A 21,649-nucleotide genomic window follows, 5' to 3' on the forward strand; every position below is an offset into this window, starting at 1 on the left:
TTCATTTAGACCGCGTTGAGCAGAAGTATACAATAAAAAAAATTTAAATAGCGGTAACAAGGCTGAAAGTTCACACACAAGACCAAAACGTATCGGCTTGAAAAAAAACTACACGGAGAAAAAAAACTTGGTGCGTGGGACCCGAAGTTTAGGTCATATGGATCTCTGTAGTTTTCGGATTGAGCATCTGAACACTTAAGATCTAGCTGCCGAAGTTCAGGTCTGACATCTGAAACTTCAGTTCTTACATCTGAAGTACTTCGGTTGTCACATCCGAAAAACTTCGGTTCTCACATCTGAAGTACTTCAGATGTAAGAACTGAAGTTTCAGATGTCAGACCCGAACTTCGGCAGCTAGATCTTAGGTGTTCAAATGCTCAATCCGAAAACTTCAGAGATCCATATGACCTAAACTTCGGGTCCCACGCACGAGGTTTTTTTCTCTGTGTAGATGAGTCCGCTTTATTTAGATTTTGAAAATAAGAGCAATTTTGAGTTTTTCTGACCGACATAATCTATAGAAATAAAATTTCAAAGATGCCGGAAATGTTACGAAGCTATTTCACAACATCCCTCAGATTTTCCGGAGGAGCCGCGTATAGGAAGCCGGATTAAGAGGCAGACCCCCCCCCCCTCCCCGGGCTTTCTTCAAGTTCTGCTCGTCATGGTAGTTTGCAAAGTTTGACTCCTGCACCAGAGCTTTGATGTTGTTAAAGTCGATTGAAGTTGTAAAATGTGTGATGATTGTTGAAGTCGATTCGATTTGACCATTCAGGAAGGAATCCGAAGCTCTCGACTGGATCCGGCTTTAACTGAGAGGAAGTTTCGGATGAAAAACTTGCGCTGAGTAAACACTTGCACTGGTGCTCCATATTTGCTTTCGGAAGAGTGAATGAAAGGAACGAATCGAACACAAAGCGCAGAGAGCTCCTCCTTTTTTCAGCTTTCTTCGCGAGTTAAAGCGTGGGTTGCGATGGCTTTTCTGCCGTGCTAAGGAAGAACGCCGTATGAACATTCGAGAGTCGCCAGATTTCCTTCGATAAAATGTTAATTTTTGAGGAAAGGTATGAATATATCTCCTTGAAATTTTCAGGCGCCTTCGATGAAATGGCGAGCAAAATTTTCTGAAAAATTGGAAGCAAAATATTCATGAGTTTACCAGGAAATTCGTGTTTTATCAATCGAAATTTGGCAACGCCTGAAGGGCCATGCGGCGTTCTTCCTTAGCACGGCAGTTTTGACTCCATCTTAAAGTAACCGAAAAAGCCAGCGCTAGAAACAGGTATAATGTGTTTTAGAGGCCCTGCCTTAAAAATTTGAGCAATGTAATCGAGTGAGGCAAAAGTTGAGTTCACAAGCAATCTCTTTTTGGCTCAATGAAGGTTGATGAGGAACTTTTCGAGCACAAAATCAAATCAAACAGAGGGTTGCCACAGTCAAGGAAAATCGAGAAATGTCAGGGAAAATGACGAAAATGACAGGGAAAATTTGTTAAATCACCTTCATTTGCTTTCTAGAACGGGTTTGAGATTTTGAACAAGAAATTTTGCCGGAAAACTATTTTCAATCATGCCTATTTGAGCATCCGTCAGATCTTCAACTGTCTAGGAATGAAAAATACTCGTAGTTGTCAAAATAAAAATAATCACAAGAAACTGATCTAACTTGAGGGAAGTTGAAAATAAACACAGCGGCATTATTTATTCGAGCACACCCACGTCATTTCGAATCCGCAACGACTCATGTACCATTTTCGGTCTCGTTGGTGCCCACGATTGTAGTGAGTTACTTTTTTGAATCAGGTTTTTTGGGAAAGGCGTTAATACCATCCAGTCATGAGCTCTGACCTCTGGTTTTGATAATATCTAGTCGGGCCAATGAGTATTTAAACTTTGGCCTTTTTCGCATCTTAGATCATTTAATTAACTTTAACATTCGTCTTGCGAGGAAGTCTCAGTATTCATGCGCTATGCTAGACATCATTCTACCGTGCTAAGGAAAAACACCGTATGAACATTCGCATTTTGCCACATCCCCTCTGATAAAAAATGTATTTTGGACGAAAGTTATGCATATTTTCCCGTAACATTTTCGGATATTTTAGATTGAAGGGACCAGTAGACAAGGCACGAACTTCAGCATTCTGAAACACGTTTCCCAACCAAAATTTCACGTAGAGCACGATGCGCACAACGAAAATTACCGAAATCAACTCCTTCCAAAGATATTTAATGATTCTTGATGCGTGAATTCAAACCACCCGCTCATGAAAACTCAATGCTCTGCGTGATTCACATCGTGCGCTAAACGTTATCATGACAGTCTCTGCGATATTAAAATCTGGCAACCTCAATCTTGGCGCTTTGGCTCAGCTGTAGCAAATTGTTTATAGTTTGAACAACACATGATGGGAAATGAACATTGCTCTATTGAGAAGCTTGCTGAAACCGTTGTAGTGCGCGATTTGACTCACGTAGAGCTTTGAGTTTCTTGTGAGCGGGCAGTACAAATTCCTGGTAACCAATGTGAAATAAAAACGTTAATATCTTCGTTTGGAGTTTGTTTCATTAGTTTTCGTTGCGCGAATCGTGCTCCACGTGAAATTCTCGTTGAGAAACATCTATCAGAATGCTTAAACCCGTTCCTTGTCCAGTGGTCCGTTCGACATATTAGCGCCGAATTTTTTACAGCAATAGAACCTCTCTCGGGCTTATTGAAGAATACGAATAGCTCGATTTCCATTTCCCCAAAAATCCCTGGTAAAAATTGGCAGTAGAATCTGTGTTCCAAAATACCATAGACTGACTAAAGCCGGCTGTAAGATTTTCAATAGCTTCTATAGCCGGCTACACAATTTCTTATAGCCTTTTATAGCCGATGGCGATTGAGCAACAGCCAGGCGATAAAGTGTATGCTACATGTTACTAATTACGGATGCTAGGACTCAGTGAGTTTTTGGACTACCGCTCTATTTTTGGGCCGTAGTATCTTGATTTATTTTGAACGGAAGCTCCGTACTTTTGAAGGATGCCTGCCCTTCCTTATCTGTTGGAGCGCCCTCAATTTCGTATGATACTGTGCAATACCTCTGGTGTGAAATAGTTGCTTCAAGCGCCGCGCCGTGGCACGCTGCGGCGCGGCGGGCGGGCAGCTAGCGCGAAAAGCGCCTTAGCGCCTACAAACCTAACAGGGATACTTCACGCATTGCGCCATGCGTGATGTATCCCAGTTAGGTTTGTAGGCGCTGGTGCGCTTATCGCTGGCAGCACGCCGCTCCGCTCTGTGTTATGCTCCAATATAATCTTGCGGATTCAGCGTTTTTCAACTCATGATTTTGAAATGTTTGCACATCCTGTATAGATTATTCTCATTTTAATTGATGAAAAAAAGTATGTATTAAAGGAAAATATAATGTATGTTCTGTGAATATTATGTTGGCTCCGTATCAAACTTAATGAATTCCAAAGCACACGAATTTCTACACAATTTCTTATAGCCTTTTATAGCCGATGGCGATAATGTGTAAAGCCCGGCGATAGGAACTATAGACCAGCTGCATACTTTTTTATCGCTTCGTATAGCCAGGCTATATGATTTGCTCCGCTTTCTACAGCCAGCTATATGATTTTCTCTAGCCTTCTTTAGCCGGCTACAAGAATTCCTATGGTATTTTGAAACGCAGCTCCTATCGCCAATTTTTACCAGGGATCTTAGCGCTCCGTATTCATTTGTGAGACTTGGTCTACCCCAGGCAAATTCTCCCGTCTCCCCGCAATATTCAGCCGAAATGAGGGTTCCTTCGTTCCCCGGGCGGTTTTTTTTTTGCGATTCACGGTTCACCGTCACCACGACGGGAGACGAAACGTGTCGCTTGGCATCGTCATTAGATCGCTGTTCCTTGAGCATGGCGACGGGGCATGTAGGGCCAATCACGCGGGCGCCTCGCTATTTTGCAAGTGACAAGGTTTTCGTTTTAAGCTGCCTCAGCACAGCATCCACCCTCAGAGCTTATCAGCCGTCGTCAATCTTTCATCAACGTGGCCAGTTCACCGATCCTCAGCCCGGCTTCCTAGTTCCTTCTCATAAATAAAAGATCATCTTAGTTTCAAGGCTCTTCCGCTCTCCCGCGGCCTTTGTTCCGCTACCACCGAAGCGTCAAGATTCGATTTTATCGAAGGGGTGGGCTGCGGGAGGGCGGACGTGGAGTTCGCAATTTCAAATTCTACCCTTAAAATGCGGTCATTTTCTGCAATTCTTTGCCTTTGAAAAACTTTATAAAAGTTTAAAAAGTTTTCAAAGGCTCAAAAGAGTTGGCCAAGCGGTGACACTGAAGGTCTCTGGCAGTCTGACCCGGAAAAACGAGTATGCGTCGGGTGGGTCAATTATAGTGTTACCTCACTTTTTTGCGTCCCCCACCTGCCGATTAAGGGGTGAGCCGCAAACTGGGTGCGCAAATAAGTTTCGTAATGCTATTTGACCGATACTCATCTTGTGTTTCGGACGCAAACTGTTTTTCCGTGGAGGAGTCTGCGGGCTGATTGTTGAAATTTTTAGACAAAGTGATAGGTAAAGAAGACAGAAACGCTATGGAGGGATCCTATCGGTGTAAAGCGTGGTTAAAATGGACAAAGGAGGTAGGTAGTAGACTAACTAACTGCAGCCCACGAGAGACCCTACAGTTAGTCTATCCTTTTCTCCCCTGGTCTGTAAGAATCACTTATTCCAATTAATATGATCGCCTCAATCGCTGCATACTCCTTATGTCTTCTTTGTCTATCAATTTCAATAATCAGCCCACTGAAAAGTCCGGGTAATTTTGCTTCGCTGTCCGCTTCGAAACTTCAGGCAGCTGAACTTTTTTGTATGACAAGGCCTCCTCTACCCGCAAAGGCAGCGAAAAAGTGAAAAATCTTTAAGTAATAAAACATATTTGAATGGAAGAAAATTCCTCAGAGCAAAGAATCTTGTGCTCAAATAAAAATTAGAAGAATCATGGAACACTGGAAAAAAACACATTGGATCTAGAGTCCAGACTCTTAAAAACATCGACAAGAAAAAATACTCTTGATTCAATCGGATTTTTGCTTAAATCAAGAACTGAGCCTCTTAATTTGAGCGGATTTCCTTTTGATTTAAGCAAAAATCTGATCGAATCAAGAGTATTTTTCCTTGTCAATGTTTTCAAGAGTCTGGACTCTAGATCCAATGTGTTTTTTTTTTTTTTTTTTTTTTTTTTTTTTTTTTTTCCAGTGAACCATTTTCCTGGGTATCACTGTTTTCCCGGGCGAATGCAAAATTTTCTGAGCCGGATGTGGTTTTTCGCGATGGATTTTGACGGAGTTAGCGCTCGGTTTAGTGGCGTTATTAGGCGCTATCGAGGGACTTAACTCATTACAGGGAACTTCTCCGGCGCGCGAGTTTATCGTCTCGGCGGTGCTTAAATACGCTTAATAATGCCAACGGAAGCTTCATTTTTCGCTCTCTTTGGTCGTTCGCCCATTCTCCCGCTCTTGTAACCATTAAAAAGCCCATCTTCCCAGACTTATGTCTACGATTGTACTCGCGTGTATCCATTCAGCCGAGCTTCAACGCCAGAAAAGATGCATCCGTATCGCCCATGTTACGCTACTGCTTATGTTACCGACTACGTTTGTGGGTCTTTCGTAGTAAAATCGAGTAAAGATACTACGAATCCATTTCTGATGAAGATGTTGCATGTGTGAGGAATTTGCGATTTGACTGTTGATTCTTTTGTAAAAGTTTGCGAGAAACAAGATGGTGCCACTGGTTTTCTCTGACATTAACTCCCAAGCTCAAAAAAAGCTCTCAGGTTGAGGCCAAAATGGAGGGAATATCCCACGCTATCCTGAGAGTCCACCTCTACATCAAAACATACCCTCTCCATGCGAAGATAGAGAGCAAATACATTGACAGGGCTGCCACTTTATTTGGGGACTCCAAAATTGAAAACACGGCAACCCTGCTAATGATGTACTTGCTCCCTATCTTATCTGTGCATGGAGAGTGTGTTTTTAGATGTAGAGATGGGCTCTCATGATAGCGTGGGATATTCCCTCCATTTTGGCCTCAACTTATGAGAGCTTTTTTTGAGCTTGGGAGTTCATTTCAGAGAAAACCAGTGGCACCATTGTGTTTCTCGCGAACTTTTACATAAAAACCAGCAGTCAAATGACAAATTCCTCACACATATGCAACATCTCCATTGGTTCCCGTATTTTAGGCCTCCACATTTTGGAACTTCTTGGCTTTGATTTCCCTGCGAAATGTTTCGCGAAATGTCTCGGACCCAGCACCATTTCTCCACCTTGTTATTTCATTAGTTCTCATCAAAAAGCAGTATCGCGCTTTGAAAACTTTAAACTTCGTCGTAATAAACTTTGAATATCGACAAAAGAAAATCGTATATATGCTTATTAATAGGAAAAATTGCAATCCTCCGCAGAAAATTGAATCCAGATTAATTTTCCTCGGCCGCTCGGAAAAGAAGGTTAGATAATTTTGATTCCTAAAAATTATGCAATAATCTGAAGCATTCTTCCTCGAGACTGGCAGACACCGGAAAATAGCTTTGCCCGAGATCCGGAGACTTTTTCCCGTTTCCATTTTTCTCCCGTCTGTCACTCCCGCCAACTTTACTGTTTCCCGTTTTGTGCACTCTCTCCTCCTCCCACTGTCACCCGATGTGATCTCCTTTCTCTCTCACACACGCAAAAGCCCGTCTTATTTCTTCGGAGAACACAAGTTGCACTGTTTGGAAGTTCGATAATGTTCATTTTTTAGCGCGAGTAAAAAACCCTCCCAAAAGCAATACACCGTTCGCGGCAATTTTAATAGTTTTAATAGCTTTGTTCTAGAGTAGGTATGGGATGCGGTGTTTTATGAGTAAGTTTCCTCGGACCTTTCAACTTGAAGCAATCTTTACCCACAATGAACCTTCCTTGCGGCCCTCTCATCTCATAATTTACTTGATTGCCTTTTTCCTGATTAACCTCAAGTCGACGATGAGGCTTCCAGGACATTTTCGGAGACAGGACCAAACTTCTGAGCAAGATTTCATTTTTCACGTTTTTCCTCTCTAAAAGGGTGTTTTCAATTGTTTAAAAACAGAAAAGTTATGTCAAGATGTAAATGAATCTATTTTTGCAAGATACCACTCTCGTCGGAAGTTTTGAAAAATTGATGCGAAAGAAAAGTAGTTGATGCCATTATACAAATGTCGTCGTGGACATGCAGATTCTTTTTTTCTTTTTCGTTTTTTCTTGTCATAAAATGGGTCTTTGAAGGCGCGAGATGTCTCGTGGGGGTGGAGCCATGTCCGTCGAGCGGAAACCCCTACAAGTAGTTTCACACTCTGCGATCATTTCGGTTGCAGAGGACAGTCACGCGACCTCAATTTCAGCTCTCTTCCGTTGACCGGAAGTGATTGCATAATTTTCGTGCTCGCGGAAGCTTACGGGGTTGTTTGAGGCCGGAATTTGAAGGTGTACCTTGACTTATAATGATAATTACTTAATAATCTTTATTTAGTATAGATTAGCCAATGGATAGCTATGATAACACGTCCATAATTTACCTACATTAAGAACTCATTACATTAGGAATTCATCGATAGGATAAAATGCCTCATGAAGGAAGAGCTGCTTAAGACTCAGTAGAAAAGATGCAAAGTCTGCATTTTTGAACAAAAGCCTTAAGTTTAGGGGTAGTGCGTTAAAAAACTGAATCGATGAGAATTTTATGATGGGACCTTATTGACCTTGGACTTGGGACCTTCTTCGCAATGTGCATTGAAATCCGCACACTCCTGAAAATTTCAGGAAGGTTTCAAGGCAAACGGGGTTGCTTCAGGCCTGGAAAACCGTGGTAATCAGAAAATTCACAGCTCCCGGGAAAAGTCAGGGAAAGTTAAAAATTTCGTGAACACTGAGTCGGCACAGCAACTCTAATTGGTGTCATTTGAGAGAGAGCAAACAATTTCTGGCTCCTTTTTCTATAATTGGAATAGCTAGAGGTGAAAATTTCGTCCCAAGTTCAGTAAAAGCCAGCGTATTAAAAAAGAGAAAGAAAAAAAATAGTAGAGACGAAGAAATTCAGGCAGGGTAGCCCTACAAAGGGTCTTTATTAGTACCTCTCCGTCAAAACAAAACAACTCGGTGACGATACATATCGGTAGATTCCGCTCAAAAAATTGGTGCGTTTCAATTTCGGATGAGGCGAAAAAATTCCCCGGAACGGGCCGCAAACCGGCATTTCCGGTCCGTGCGTCCACCGTTCACGGTCCAGCGACTGGAAAGGCGGATTAAAGGACAAAAGCTCCAAGCACGCTTGACCTAACGAGGAAGCTCTCACAAGCTCCACCAACAAAGCGTGGGACCTGCCAAGCTTTCATACGAGAACTCCCCTCCCCACGCACACACCTCTTTCCCCGCGCGTAAAGCAGTGGCGTGCCGTCCTTTGCGATATATCCATTGATCTACCATTTAAACCTGTTTGAAAAGGATCGATAACGAGGTGTTCGCATGAATCGATTCTTTACCACAGTCAAAAATGGGAGAAAATCGATAAACGATCATTCACGCCTCCTCACTGGCGTAAAGCGTGGAATCTGCCTGCGTTCCCTTTCGTGAAAACTCCGCACTTACAAAGGGAAAAAACATGGTTTAATAATTGATCCTTTAATGATAATGGGTCTCTTGCGCGTGTCCCCGAATCGTATTTTGATGGCCGCTCCTTTGGGATCATCGCAGAATAATAAGATCCTTCCACCGGCGATTTTGCATGTTGGCAACATTGTTGTTTCTCCGTTTAAATCCATTAAAAATATCAATTTAGGTTGCCTCGACAAGAATCGATTGTTTCACATACATTTAAACGGAGTAACAACAGTGTTGCCAATTTCCAAGAATCGCCTCCGGATCCTTCCGAATTTTAAGTTTCTGCAAATGTTTTCCATCGGAAACTATGCCAAACTTGGATAAAACTGAGGCACACAAATTATTTTTCGGGTCTTACGCATTTTTTATTTATCTAGTTTTTCCTTTGTTTTTTCTGTTTTACATTAAAAAAATAAACACGAGTTCTCGTTCGTTTTGAAAAATTCTCAAATTAAAAAATTGGATTTTGAGATTTCGACGTAAAACTCCCACTCCTTTTCCGTTCTCAGCACGGCAGTGTATCTCACGGGCGCACAGTGGGTCGTGTCAGTTAGAGAGGTCGGACATGAAATTAATGACCAAAACTGCAAATTTTAATGTTTATTTCGTCACATTTTAAATTTTAAAGGGTGCTTCTGAAATAAAATCTCACGAGGAAACCAATTTAACCACTTTTAGAACCTCAAAGTTTTGTGAAAACAGAGTTATAAGCGTCCAAATTTTCCCAATTTTGTCAGACCTCTCCTATTGACTCGATCCACTGTGCGGGCGGTGCGGTGGTGCAACGACAACATAGGCAACTATTCGTGCTCTCGTGTGGGAGCTGGCGTCTCGCAAGAATGAAGGCGCGCTATCCGTCGATCAATTCGCCAGTCGAGGGTCACTTACGTTTAACCGCACACTGATTTCGAACAGCATCAAGTTTATCCTCCTATTGGTGAGGGTGTAAGGAATTGTTTTGCAGTTTTATCCATCCCTCTTTCCTAGATTTTACTTCTAATCACTAGGAAAAAAAAACACATTGGATCTAGAGTCGATACTCTTAAAAACATCGACAAGAAAAAATACTCTTTATTCAATCAGATGTTATCTTAAACCAAGAACCAAGCCTCTTAATTTGAGCGGATTTCCTTTTGATTTAAGCTTAAATCTGATTGAATCAAGAGTATTTTTTCTTGTCAATGTTTTCAAGAGTCTGGACTTCAGGTCCAATTTGTTTTTTTTCCAGTGATGGATTTGCTTCTTTTGAAGGATGCGTAGACGCAAATCGCAGTTTGTCACGAATCTCCTAGTTCCGCGTTCGCCGCGAGGCCGAAAGCAAGAATTTTGCGTTTGGCGTGGGTCGAATATTGGTCTAAAAAAGAGATACGGAACGACTACTCTCCTGATAGTAGCATCAGCAGCGCCTGTCGGAATAAAACATAATTTTGATGTATATATTTGATGTATTTTTGAGGCGTAGATTGGTTCATTTGATTTTACCCGGGGACTAATTTATTTTAATGGCCATATCGTCGCTACTCCGACGAATGGGCGTATCTCAATTTCCACGTAAGCTTTATTTTACATTTAAATCCATGCTTTCTGGGGCTCATGCAAAAATCGAGATACGCTCTTGTGCCGAAGGAGCCACGATGCGGCAGCTATGGATTGGAAAAGTTGGAGGAGGAGGCGACTGAGGATGCCTTTTTTGGAGCAAACGCAACTTCCCACGGACCTCCTGCATTCGTTATCGAACTTGATGTATATCGAATGTATATATCGATAAATTCCTATCTCATCAACGCTTTCTATCGACCTAGGTTTCGATGACGATTCATCGATCGAGCCGTTTGGTTGTTTCGTTGCTGATTTCTAGCATCATTCACCATCGTAGCGTCGCACGAAGACAAAAGTCTAGGTGTTACCTCGAAGGAAATGAAATCGGAGAGACGCCGAGACACATTCGCAATGAGTTTTCAAAATTCTGTTATGTCGACTAATCATCCATAAAAGCGCCTATTTGCATAGGGTAACTAATGGCACATATGGGCTTTCCAAAAGGAGTGAAGAATCCGTATTGCAGAATGTACCTATTTTTGCGAATGAAATCGGAGACACCGAGTCCCATTCGCCCAGCGTTTTCAAAATTTCGTCATATCAAATGGACTGCATTTTGCAATTTGGAACTATTAATTCTGGCTCCTCTGGAAAAACACTAATGTGCGTAGGGAAACTAATGGCATATACGTTGTTTTTACACTGGGCTAGAAATTTATAGCTCCAAATTGCAAAATGCAGTCCAAATGATCATCCATAAAAGCATCGATATGCGAGGGAAACTAATGGACATATATGTTTCCAAAAGGAGAATGTTGTTTCTGATTACAAAATTTAGTTTAATTAGAAACTACTATTTTCGGCTTATTTCTAAAAACGCTTATCTACAGACACAAATTACCAGCAAGTATCTTGTTTTTTAAAGAGCTCGAAATCATACTTTCTTATCGCAAAATGCCCAATTAACTCCAGTCTGACAGACTCTGGTCTAGTGACTCCTAATAAATGGACCAATATTTTGCAGTCAGGAACTACTATTTCTGGCTCACCCACGAAAGCACCTTTCTTCCGAGAGATATTAATAGCATGCATATTGTTTCTGAAATGAGCGAGAAATTGTACTTTTAAATTTGCAAAATTAGTTCATACGTCAGATGAGGACGCATTAGGAATTTGTTGAAAAAGAAGCAAGAGAAGAGGAAGAAGAATGAAATGAAAAGTAAGAAAAAGAAGAGGAAGAAGAAGAAAGAAGAATAACAAGAAGAGGAAGAAATAGAAGAAGAATAAGAAGAAGAGAAGAAGAATAAGAAGAAGAGGAAGAAGAAAAAGAAGAATAACAAGAAGAGGAAGAAAATGAAGAATAATAAGCAGTAGAGGGAGAAAAAGGAGAATAACAAGAAGGGGAAGAAAAAGAAGAATAAGAAGCAGTAGAGGAAAAAGAAAACGAAGAATAACAAGATGAGGAAGAAAAAGAAGAATAAGAAGTAGAGGAAGAAGAAAATGAAGAATAACAAGAAGAGGAAGAAAAAGAAGAAGATAAGAAATAAGAAGAAGAGGAAGGAGAAAAAGAAGAATAAGAAGAAGAGGAAGAAGAAAAAGAAGGAGGAGCATTCCCGGGCTTAACTTCAGAAATTCTGACGAGATCCGTTTAGAGAGCCAGGATTTATTCGCGCCTCATATTTTCGTATTCTCTTTGATGGCGCCGGTAGTTTGGTTTAATCCTCAATCCTACCGTGCTAAGGGAAAATCTAGCATGAGCCTTTAGATGTTCCCAAATCTCCTCCGAACAAATATTTACTTTTGAAGAAAGTTACGCATATTTTTCCTTGCAATTCTCAGATATCATAGATTAAATTGCGAAAAAATTTGTCCGAAAAATTGGAAGAAAGATGTTCCGAATTTTCCAATTCAATTCGATTTTTATGGAAGGAAATATGGCAACGCCTGAAGTCTCATACGGTATTTTTGTTCAGCACGGCAGAGTCAGTTGCTCTTTTTTTATTAACTCTAACCGCGTTAAACCCACGAGTATTGCTTATGAAAACATAGCAGAGCTTCGCCGATTGCTCCAATTAAACTATGGCTTTAATGATGGACGTGAATTTATTTCTCGCTTCTCTCTGTGTGAAGCAAATTGCATTATGCTGAAAATCCCGGGGTATCCTCTTTGTGCTTTTGCCCTTTCACAAAATGCCATGGTGCCGCACTGTGTAATAGGGTAGCGCGACCTCTGCTCGAGTCCTCACCTGACATATGACCAGTGGCGTTGCGTGAATTGCGATGTATCGATTGTCATGCCATTTAAACCTATGGAAAAGGATCGATAAAGAGGGTGTTCGCAGCGAACGCCTTAATAATCGATTCTTTACCATAGGTTTAAATGGCATAACAATCAATGTATCGCAATTCACACCACGCCACTGCATATGACGTTACAGTTCTGAATGAGACTCGACAGGGAGAATATTCATCGATGGCTCAAATCCAGAAATGAGTATCTCTATTGCGACGTTTAAACTTTCTCGGCTATATTTTATCAATCCATTTAATTACTTTTCTAACTAACCACGAAGGTTTCGAAAAACTGGTCCGTGTTGAGACTCTCGATTTTAAAAATACATCGATAAACGCGCAAGTAAATGCGAGAGTAAGAATGCGCGAAGTCTTACGCTGTCGTGCTAAGGAATAACGCCGTATGAACATTCGAGAGCTGCCTAATGTCCTCCTGGATAATGACTATTTTTCAAGGATAGTTATGAATATTTTTTCTTGAAATTTTCAGATAATTTAGATCTAATTACGAAGGAAATTTTCTGAAATGTTGAACGGAGAATCTTCACGAGTTTTCCTGAAAATTCGTATTTAATCGAAGGAAATTCGGTAACTGCCGAAGGTCCATACGGCATTTTTCCTTAGAACAGCATGTGCGAGGGACAAAGGTGGGAAACTTTTAACGAGGGCCTCTCGGATTTCGTTGCGGCGTGGGCAGGAGGTGTCTAACGAGGTGTGTTCAAAAATGATCCTGAATGATCGTGGGATTCAAAGCCCAACTTGGCAGCAATGCTCGGACATCTCTTACAACGCCTCTATCTCATTTACGGGTTAAGCAGACAAAAAATTCAATGATTTTCGAATAAGGCGGTAAAATGAAATTTCGTTTTGCTGGAAAGTGAGTTTTCATTTTTCATGAAATTTCAAAAAAATTGTAGGGGACGCACATCGGTGGCCAAAGTGCAGAACCGCATATCTCTGCTTGCGACGTTGCAGACTTTCCTGTTATACTCTCCCGTGCTAAGGAAAAACGCCGTATGAACCGTCAGGCGTTGCCAAATTTCGATTGATAGAACACGAATTCCCTGGAAAACTCATAAATATTTTTCTTCCAGTTTTTCAGATAATATTGTTCGCATTTTCATCTAACCATCGTGAAACCACCCCAATATATATCGGGAAAAATCTGGAGTACCTACGTCAGAAAAATCCAAAATGAAATTTGAGTAGACACCCTGGCCCTGGTAGCCATGAATTTTGAGAGAAAACCCCTTTCGATAATAAACGGCAACTGCGTGGCAGTTCTCTATATTGTGATTTACGAACGCAGTGACCTTTATCAGGGCGTATACATCGACAGGTAAAGCGCACCTCGCTTCGTGCATGTTCTAGTGTTAGCAACTTGTCACCTGCCTGACATAAAGACGTAAGTTCACTCCACGACGAGCCCTGTAGTCCGCGCAACTCGACGTTTTCCGTAGCTTATCGCTGAGTTTAGTTACGCCCTTTTGTCAGCTCAACGAACTGACATGACCCAGAGTATACGAGCAAGATCAGATCGTTTGCACTGGTTCAGCATCGGCGTGACGTGTCTTTGAATCCATCGATTGATCTACCATTAAAACCTATGGAAAAGGATCGATGAATAGAGTGGTCGCCACGAATACCTTAATAATCGATTCTTTACCATAGCTTCAAATGGGGAAATATCGATAATCGATCGTCCACGCTTTGCCACTGATCCTGTCTCGCCTCTTTGGCACGGGTTGCTAGCTCGCCCTGGTTCGTTCTGACCGGACCGGCCTCCCGGGGTCATGGGTGGATCAAGTCAGTGGCGTGGCGTGAATTGCGATATATCGATTGTTATGCCATTTAAACCAATGGAAAAGGATCGATAAACAGGATGTTCGCAGCGAACACCTTAATAATCGATTCTTTACCATAGGTTTAGATGGCACGACAATCGATACATCGCAATTCAAGCCACGCCACTGGATCAAGTCAAGAGGATATCGACGCTGAACCTGCAGAAAGGCGTATCTCCTTTGCGATGTTTCAAAATGTCAGTTTCCATCTTGTTTTTTCGTAGGAGAACAAACCAACACAAGTGCTTGAGATTTTCACTGTATACCTCTCGAACAGAAAAGAAAACCCCGGAAAGTTTTCAAGAAATGACGTCGAGTATTTTTTAATTAAAAAAAATGTTGGCGGGAATTACGCGTTTTTTTCAGTTTTACCGTCAATGTATTTGAAAACGCTCCCCCCTTACTTTTTCGAAGAGAAACAAGCCGACATTATAGCATGACCTTTATGCGGAATGTTCTGTTAACAGAGGGGAAAATTCAAGGAAGTTCTCAAGAAATTACGTTCACTAAAATCAGTAAAATTCCACACACAAAAAAAAATTAAAGTATGACAAGAAGTCTGCAACGTCGCAAACGGAGATGCGTGGTATCGTATTTTAGCCATCGGAAATATATATAAAATAGAATTGTCACTGAGGGATGTACTTAGTATGTTCTCAGAAATTTTCAGAATTATCCGCTAACAGGTGAAATGAGGGGCTTGGAAGACAAGGTGCATAGGTGCAGTTTTTTATATTTCAAAAAGTACGTGTTTGAGGTTTCGAAGTTACATGGATCCTTACCTATCGCGGAGAGAAAGTTCAAACTGACTTTTTGATGCTTAAAAATTGGAATTCGGTAGCAAATTTTTCTCAGAATATGCATTCAGACTAGATTTACTTGAAACCATTAATATCTCGATTTTTTCAAAAACTGCTCCAATGCGCAGGGCCGGATTTACCCACTTGCCGCCTATGGGCCGCCTGTATTTTGCAGCTCCCTTCTCATTCGTTTTGAAACATCAATAAAAACCGTCAAGTGAACGTGCCGAAGAGGGAGGGGTGCATAATACGCGTTTACTCGTGTCGGACACATTTTTTGCGGAAGACCTACCAACATTACCTACTAGCAAAAGTTCACAGAATTTTGCGCGAAAGTTAAGTTCCGTAATCCTATCTCTGTGTGGTCAAAGCCTTCCATTTATAAGAAATGAATGAAACAATTATGAAAGAACAAACATAAATGTGGTTCAATAATTTTAATCTCCGCCGCCGCGCTGACCGCACTGTGTTTGGCGCAATGCTTGAAGTATTCCTACAGTCTTGTAGGCGCTATGTGTTTCACGCCGACCGCTGCTGAACGCACTGTGTTTGACGCAATGCGTGAAGTATTCATGCAGCCTTGTAGGCGCTATGCGTTTCACGCTGACCTCACTTTATTTGAAGCAATGCGTGAAGTACTCATGCAGTCTTGTAGGCGCTAATATGTGTTACATGCCAACCGTCTCACCGAGGGAGAGGGCTTCTCCTTTTCATCTCAAGTCCTCGTCATCATTGCTCTCTGCGCCGCGCCGCTCTAAGCCAAATTGCGTGTTTGATTCTCTCTTAACTCGACTAATTAAAGGTACTGTCTCTTGTATCACTGAAAGACGACAAAATTATAAATTACTGTACTCTCAGGAAATGAGAGATTTTGTCGCTTTTTCTCGTTTGTAATTTTCTTTCTGAATCCGATTTTTTTTATACCTAAATTTAAAAAAATTGCGAAACTTGCCGCCATGGGCCGCGGCCCATGTGGCCACCCCTTAAATCCGGCCCTTCTTATGCGCCGTATCCTCTAAGCTACTTAATTCAAGAAAGTTTTCAAGAAATTACATTGACTCGTTTTTCAAGGAAACCATGGAAAATGACAGGAAGTCTGCAACGTCGCAAACGGAGATACGTGGTTTCACATTTTACCCATTGGTAATATATATAAAATAGAATTTTCACTGTGGTATGTACTTAGTATGTTTACAGAAATGTTCAGAATTATTCGCTAACAGGTGAAATGTTATCCTTTGTTTTACAGGAGCAGGCACACGATGCCAAACTACAAGCCATGTCGCCCGAAGACACCGAAGATTTGTTTCCCCTTCCAGCTCAAGGCCAGCAACCCCCACGGCGAAGAGGCGGAATTTCTGCGGAGCCTGTCTCAGAGGAAGATGCCACAAGTTACGTCAAAAAGGTAGGAATTCGTAAGAGCAAGTTCAAGGGTATGTTCGCAGTGAACTGCTTGTGAATACAGCCACTATAATGCACTAATTATGTCAGCCCTGATAGCACATGATGTAAAAATCAAAGAAAAAGAGTAGTGGCAGCAGCAGCAGCAGTAGTAGTAATATTCTTTTATAAAGCGGTACCTTAGCAAGTGTGGCTGCTAGTATCTCTGTCGTTAGGTCACAGGATTTGCTACCAAAAAAATAAATACATTTGGAAGTTAGTACTTAAAAACAAGAATATAAAATTTAGAGGATTGGAAGAAAAATAGAATAAAAGAGAATAATGTTTGAATATTTAATAGTGAAGATAAGTGGTACTTAGTAGTGGAATTTGTTCATTTCAATCGAGGTGCCTTCGGAACTTTGCCCATTCACCTATCTGCAATTTAAGTACAGATTTTGTTTTAAAATAGATACATTTTTTACCAAAAAAGAACTTCGGAAGAGAGAACGCAAAATTTCGAAGATACGGTAGCATAAGAAAAGAAAGGAAGAATATTCTAAATAAAACTGGTAGAAAAGTAGGAAAATACACTGAAATAGGAGTCTGATGCTGTAATTTCCTTGAGATAAGCATAATGCAAATTTACAAAGAATCTTTTATCTTTAAGGCTTGTAAACATCTGACCAACAGACCAAGAGCCACCGTATTAATTGAGGAGGTTCAATGTATAGATACAAGTACTTTCGAAAATATTAAATTCAGTTCCTAAACTCGAGTTTCCTTTTTTTTTTTTTATTACAGGTGGTGCCGAAAGACTACAAAACCATGGCTGCTTTATCAAAGGCCATCGCAAAAAATGTATTATTTTCACACTTAGATGAAAATGAAAGATCAGACATTTTTGATGCTATGTTCCCTGTCAATTTCGTCTCCGGTGAAACGATCATCCAGCAAGGAGATGAAGGAGATAATTTTTATGTAATTGATCAAGGTGAAGTAGAGGTAAGTTTAAACTTTTGGAAGTTTACTATACGATCATCGGATTTGCATGACTTTTTGGTGTGGAGACTTGGCTTCGAAAGGTCTAATTTTGGCCCTATCATGTTCTTATTGGTTCATTGTTATCCTGTCATGCCAGTGAATATTTCCTTGTTGTAGAATGACCTGTTTGAGATTAAAAGCTCTCTGCAAAAATATAATAACAAGGCAGTAATTTTCAGGCAACAAATGAAATCAAGTTCTTGGACGAAGAATTTTATATTTTACTTTTATATTTATATTTTTTTTTCCTTTTTTTTAATTTTTTTTATTTAGGAAAAAATATATTTGGAAAATTTTATATTTAGGATGTGGACAGTGAATCTAGAAAAGTATTCAACCCAATCAAAAAAGTTTCAAAACTGTCCCTCCTTGGTTTTTTTCTTTTTTTCCGTTTATTTATTCATTGGAAGACAAAAAAACCTCATCGTATAAATCTTTCTGGAATATACTTTGTCTAGAGAAGAAAACTTATAGTAAATTATGTTGAGTAGTTTTTCCTTTTCTCCCTCAAAGATAACAAATTGTTTTTACAAAGAACAAAGCGTTATACAAAGTTAGCAGTGTCGCAAATTGAAATGCATCTTTTCCTACTTTTGCCATCATACATGTACAAGAAACCATCCCTAGTTATTCTCCTCATTATCAATTTAAGAATGGCACACAGTTTTTATCAATTTCAAATGTTTCTACTTTCAGGTGTATGTTAATAACGAATTAACAACAACTATTGGGGATGGTGGAAGTTTTGGAGAATTAGCTCTAATTTATGGCACACCCAGAGCAGCCACTATTAAAGCCAAAACGGATGTCAAACTGTGGGGCATTGATCGTGACTCTTATCGGCGTATTTTAATGGGGTCAACGATTCGGAAACGAAAAGTTTATGAAGGGTTCCTATCTAGAGTATCTATCCTTGGTATGTATGCTTTTCCTCTTTCTTCGTTTTTTAAGCGTAAATGATCATTTCCGTTCATTTCAATGCCATGACAAGTTGTGAGGATAGCCTTGCAAAAAAGTAATCTTAGTAAAATCTGAGAAAATTGACTTTATTAATGCAAAATGGGCCGCGTTAAGCAGATAGGAACAAAGCCACATCAGTCATTGCCAAATTTAACCGGGCAATTTTATTTTTCACAAGAGAACTTTTGTGCAGATTCCTTTGAAAATTTTAAGGAATTTGCCTTGCACTATGCAGAATATTCACTGAAATTTGCACAAAAATCTGCATAACCGTTTTCATGCACAAAATTAAATTGCTCCATTAAATTTGGCAATAGCTGATGTGGCTTTGTTCCTTTCTGCTTAAAGCGGTCCAAATAGGAAGGAATCCACAGCGCTGGTAGAGACAACTTGAGACATTTTCTGCCAAATTAATACTTAATTAATCACTTGACAAGATAATTCAGAAGTCCAGTACTGCCCCTATGATACTTTTGCTAAGTAAGTCTTCAGGTTAAAACTGATAGTTGCTAATTGATTGCTAAAGTGCAAAACTGAAAGAAAAAATGAAGCTATATAGCTTGAAACTCTATGAATTATTCTGCTCGCAGAGAAGAAAAATCAAGGAAGTTTTCGAGAAATTAAGTTGAGTAATTTTTCAAAGAAATAATAAAATATGACCAGAAGTCTGCAACATCACGAGCGGAGATACATGGTTTTGCATTATTGCTATCAAAGTGATCTTCTTGCTTCAAATACAGATAGTCTCAAGCCCGTCCTCTCAATCCGAATGTATCTTGTCAACTCTTCAAAATTCGTTACTTTTTCTAAATAAGTAGGTCTTAAGTTTTGAAAGGAAATGTATTCAAGTTATATCTAAAAATCAAATATTGATTGTGATCCTGATGATTTAAAGTTTCATTGAGTCCATTTGCTTTTTCAGAGAGCCTTGACAAGTGGGAACGTTTAACTGTTGCTGATGCTTTAGAACCAGTTTTTTTCAACAATGGTGAGACGATAGTCAAGCAAGGAATGCCAGGTGATGATTTCTACATCATTGTTGAAGGAACAGCGCTTGTCCTGCAGTATAGAGCTGAGGGTGATAGGCCCGTAGAAGTTGGTCGCCTAGGTCCTTCAGATTATTTTGGTAATTTTCTTGTTTCTCATATTTATCAGACATATTCTCCTCATTACTTGATGTAGTGCTGCTAAACTCACTCTTTCACTAAATGGGCTTACCAAAAATCCTTACAACCGTAGCAGCTGCAGGTTATTTTGACGTGCTTAGTGTAAAAATATTCGTCTAAAAGTATTCTGTAAGGTCTGCATGAGAATTTCGAATTTTTCTAGAGCACTTTGACCAACACTTATGTTTATGTGTCCACTTCAGAATCGACAAGAACATTCAGAAAATGGCATTAAGCACTGGTGACGGCTCTCTATTTGGTTGAACGCTAGCCGTCTAAAATGGGCCTGTTGCAAACTTTTGCTAGAGCAAAAATGAGAGTTGCTCTGTAGGTATAGATAATGTTTCAAAAATCACGATGAGCGCATCGGCAAACTCTGAAATGTACTCTTAACTTCACAATCTGCGTAAGAAATTTGCGTTTTTCTAAGCTCCCCGCTTCTAAAAGTATGCTACAGCACAGGTGAACATTTCGTTAGAGGATTCGTTCCATTCAATCCGTGCTCAACATGGCCGACGCTTCCGCGCGCAAGTTGAGAAGAGCACGAGGTCAATCAAGGCAGACATCTATCAATGCCAGAAAAAAGTGAATGTAAACACACCGATTGTTATCAGGTGGTTAAAATCATCGTCCCGTCACATGTGTTATGGCAGATTGGCGTCGGCTATGTTGATTATTGTGTAGTATCCTCGTGAGCAGGGGATGGATGGAATGACTCCTCCAACGAAATTTTCACCTGTGCCGTGGTATCGTTTTTGCAGCGGGAGGCTCGAAAAAACGCAAATTTCTTATGCAAATTGTGAAGTAAGGAGTGCATTTCAGACTTTGCCGATGCACTCATCATGATTTTTGAGACACTTTCTATGAGTAACAACACTTATTTTTGCTCTAGCTAAAGTTTGCAACAGGCCCATTCTGGCTTCTTTTATTCAATTTCTTTATTTTCATCAAGCAACAAAAGAACTTAAAAAAATCCTTTGCTTTTATACAAAAAAGTTATTTAATTAAATCTCTGAATTTTACTTGCCCAAAACTGAAATAATCTGCTGACTATTCAAAACAATCTACAATCTATTATTATTACAATCAATTTGTTTTATCCATTTTCAGGTGAAATAGCTTTATTGTTAGACCGACCAAGAGCTGCGACAGTTGTTGCTCAGGGACCACTAAAATGTGTCAAACTAGACAGAGCAAGGTTTGTAATAACATTACAATTTTTTTTACCCAAATAGTTTACTAAATTTATTTTAGTGGACGAAAAGTTTATCATTTACCCTCAAAAACATGTTTTGGAATAAAACTTTGAAATTAGTGAAATTCAAAATTATCAAGCCTATTTTGAACATTTAAAATTAAAAGTCTCTGATTTACAAAAGAACGCATTGAGAGCTGTGCAATCTTAGCAAGGACAAATGGATATGTGCCCTTTTTCCGAACGGTTCCTCAAATAGTCATATGTTTTCTTTTGACTGAGCCTCTGTTTTATAAGTTCGTTTATGAAATTTTTAAAACTGTTTTAATACTTTTTACAGGTTTGAAAGAGTCTTGGGGCCATGTGCAGACATCTTAAAACGAAATATTACTCAATATAACAGTTTCGTATCACTATCTGTGTAGTAAGGTAATAATCACTTTTCTATCTCTGTTTTTACCTCTGAGATACTTTGAATTTTTAAGAGACTGCATTTCATTTAGCAATAAATTAACCAAGGAAACTAAGTTTTATAGAAACTCTCAAATTTTCCAACTTCTCCTTGACTTTTCAAAGAAAATTTTCAAGATGAATGTTATTTCATAAGAAATAGAAATCAAGGCCACTTTTAAAATGGCTAATTTAGGTTATTAGCTTGATTTCACGCTAATCATAGAAGTAGACGTTAATCAAAGGTTGGCAAAAAATATTTTGAGCCTGGTTGTATTTCGTCCTTGACATTGAGTCTTATGGA

General features: G+C 39.8%; 1 protein-coding gene across 2 annotated transcripts in view; it reads left to right on the top strand.

Annotated features, from left to right (window-relative positions):
- Pka-R1 (protein kinase, cAMP-dependent, regulatory subunit type 1) overlaps nt 1–21,649 on the top strand; it is a 123,375-nt gene that overhangs the window by 96,115 nt on the left and 5,611 nt on the right. For both annotated transcript variants that reach the window (XM_019049967.2, XM_019049975.2), the window contains exons 2-7: nt 16,400–16,555; nt 17,335–17,535; nt 18,271–18,490; nt 19,457–19,660; nt 20,811–20,898; nt 21,236–21,324. In XM_019049967.2, coding sequence (XP_018905512.1) covers nt 16,400–16,555; nt 17,335–17,535; nt 18,271–18,490; nt 19,457–19,660; nt 20,811–20,898; nt 21,236–21,320 — 954 coding nt within the window. In that variant the 3' untranslated portion in view covers nt 21,321–21,324. The remainder of the gene's footprint in view (nt 1–16,399; nt 16,556–17,334; nt 17,536–18,270; nt 18,491–19,456; nt 19,661–20,810; nt 20,899–21,235; nt 21,325–21,649) is intronic.

This window comes from Bemisia tabaci, chromosome 4, assembly GCF_918797505.1.
Source record: "Bemisia tabaci chromosome 4, PGI_BMITA_v3".
Taxonomy (NCBI): Eukaryota; Metazoa; Arthropoda; class Insecta; order Hemiptera; family Aleyrodidae; genus Bemisia; species Bemisia tabaci.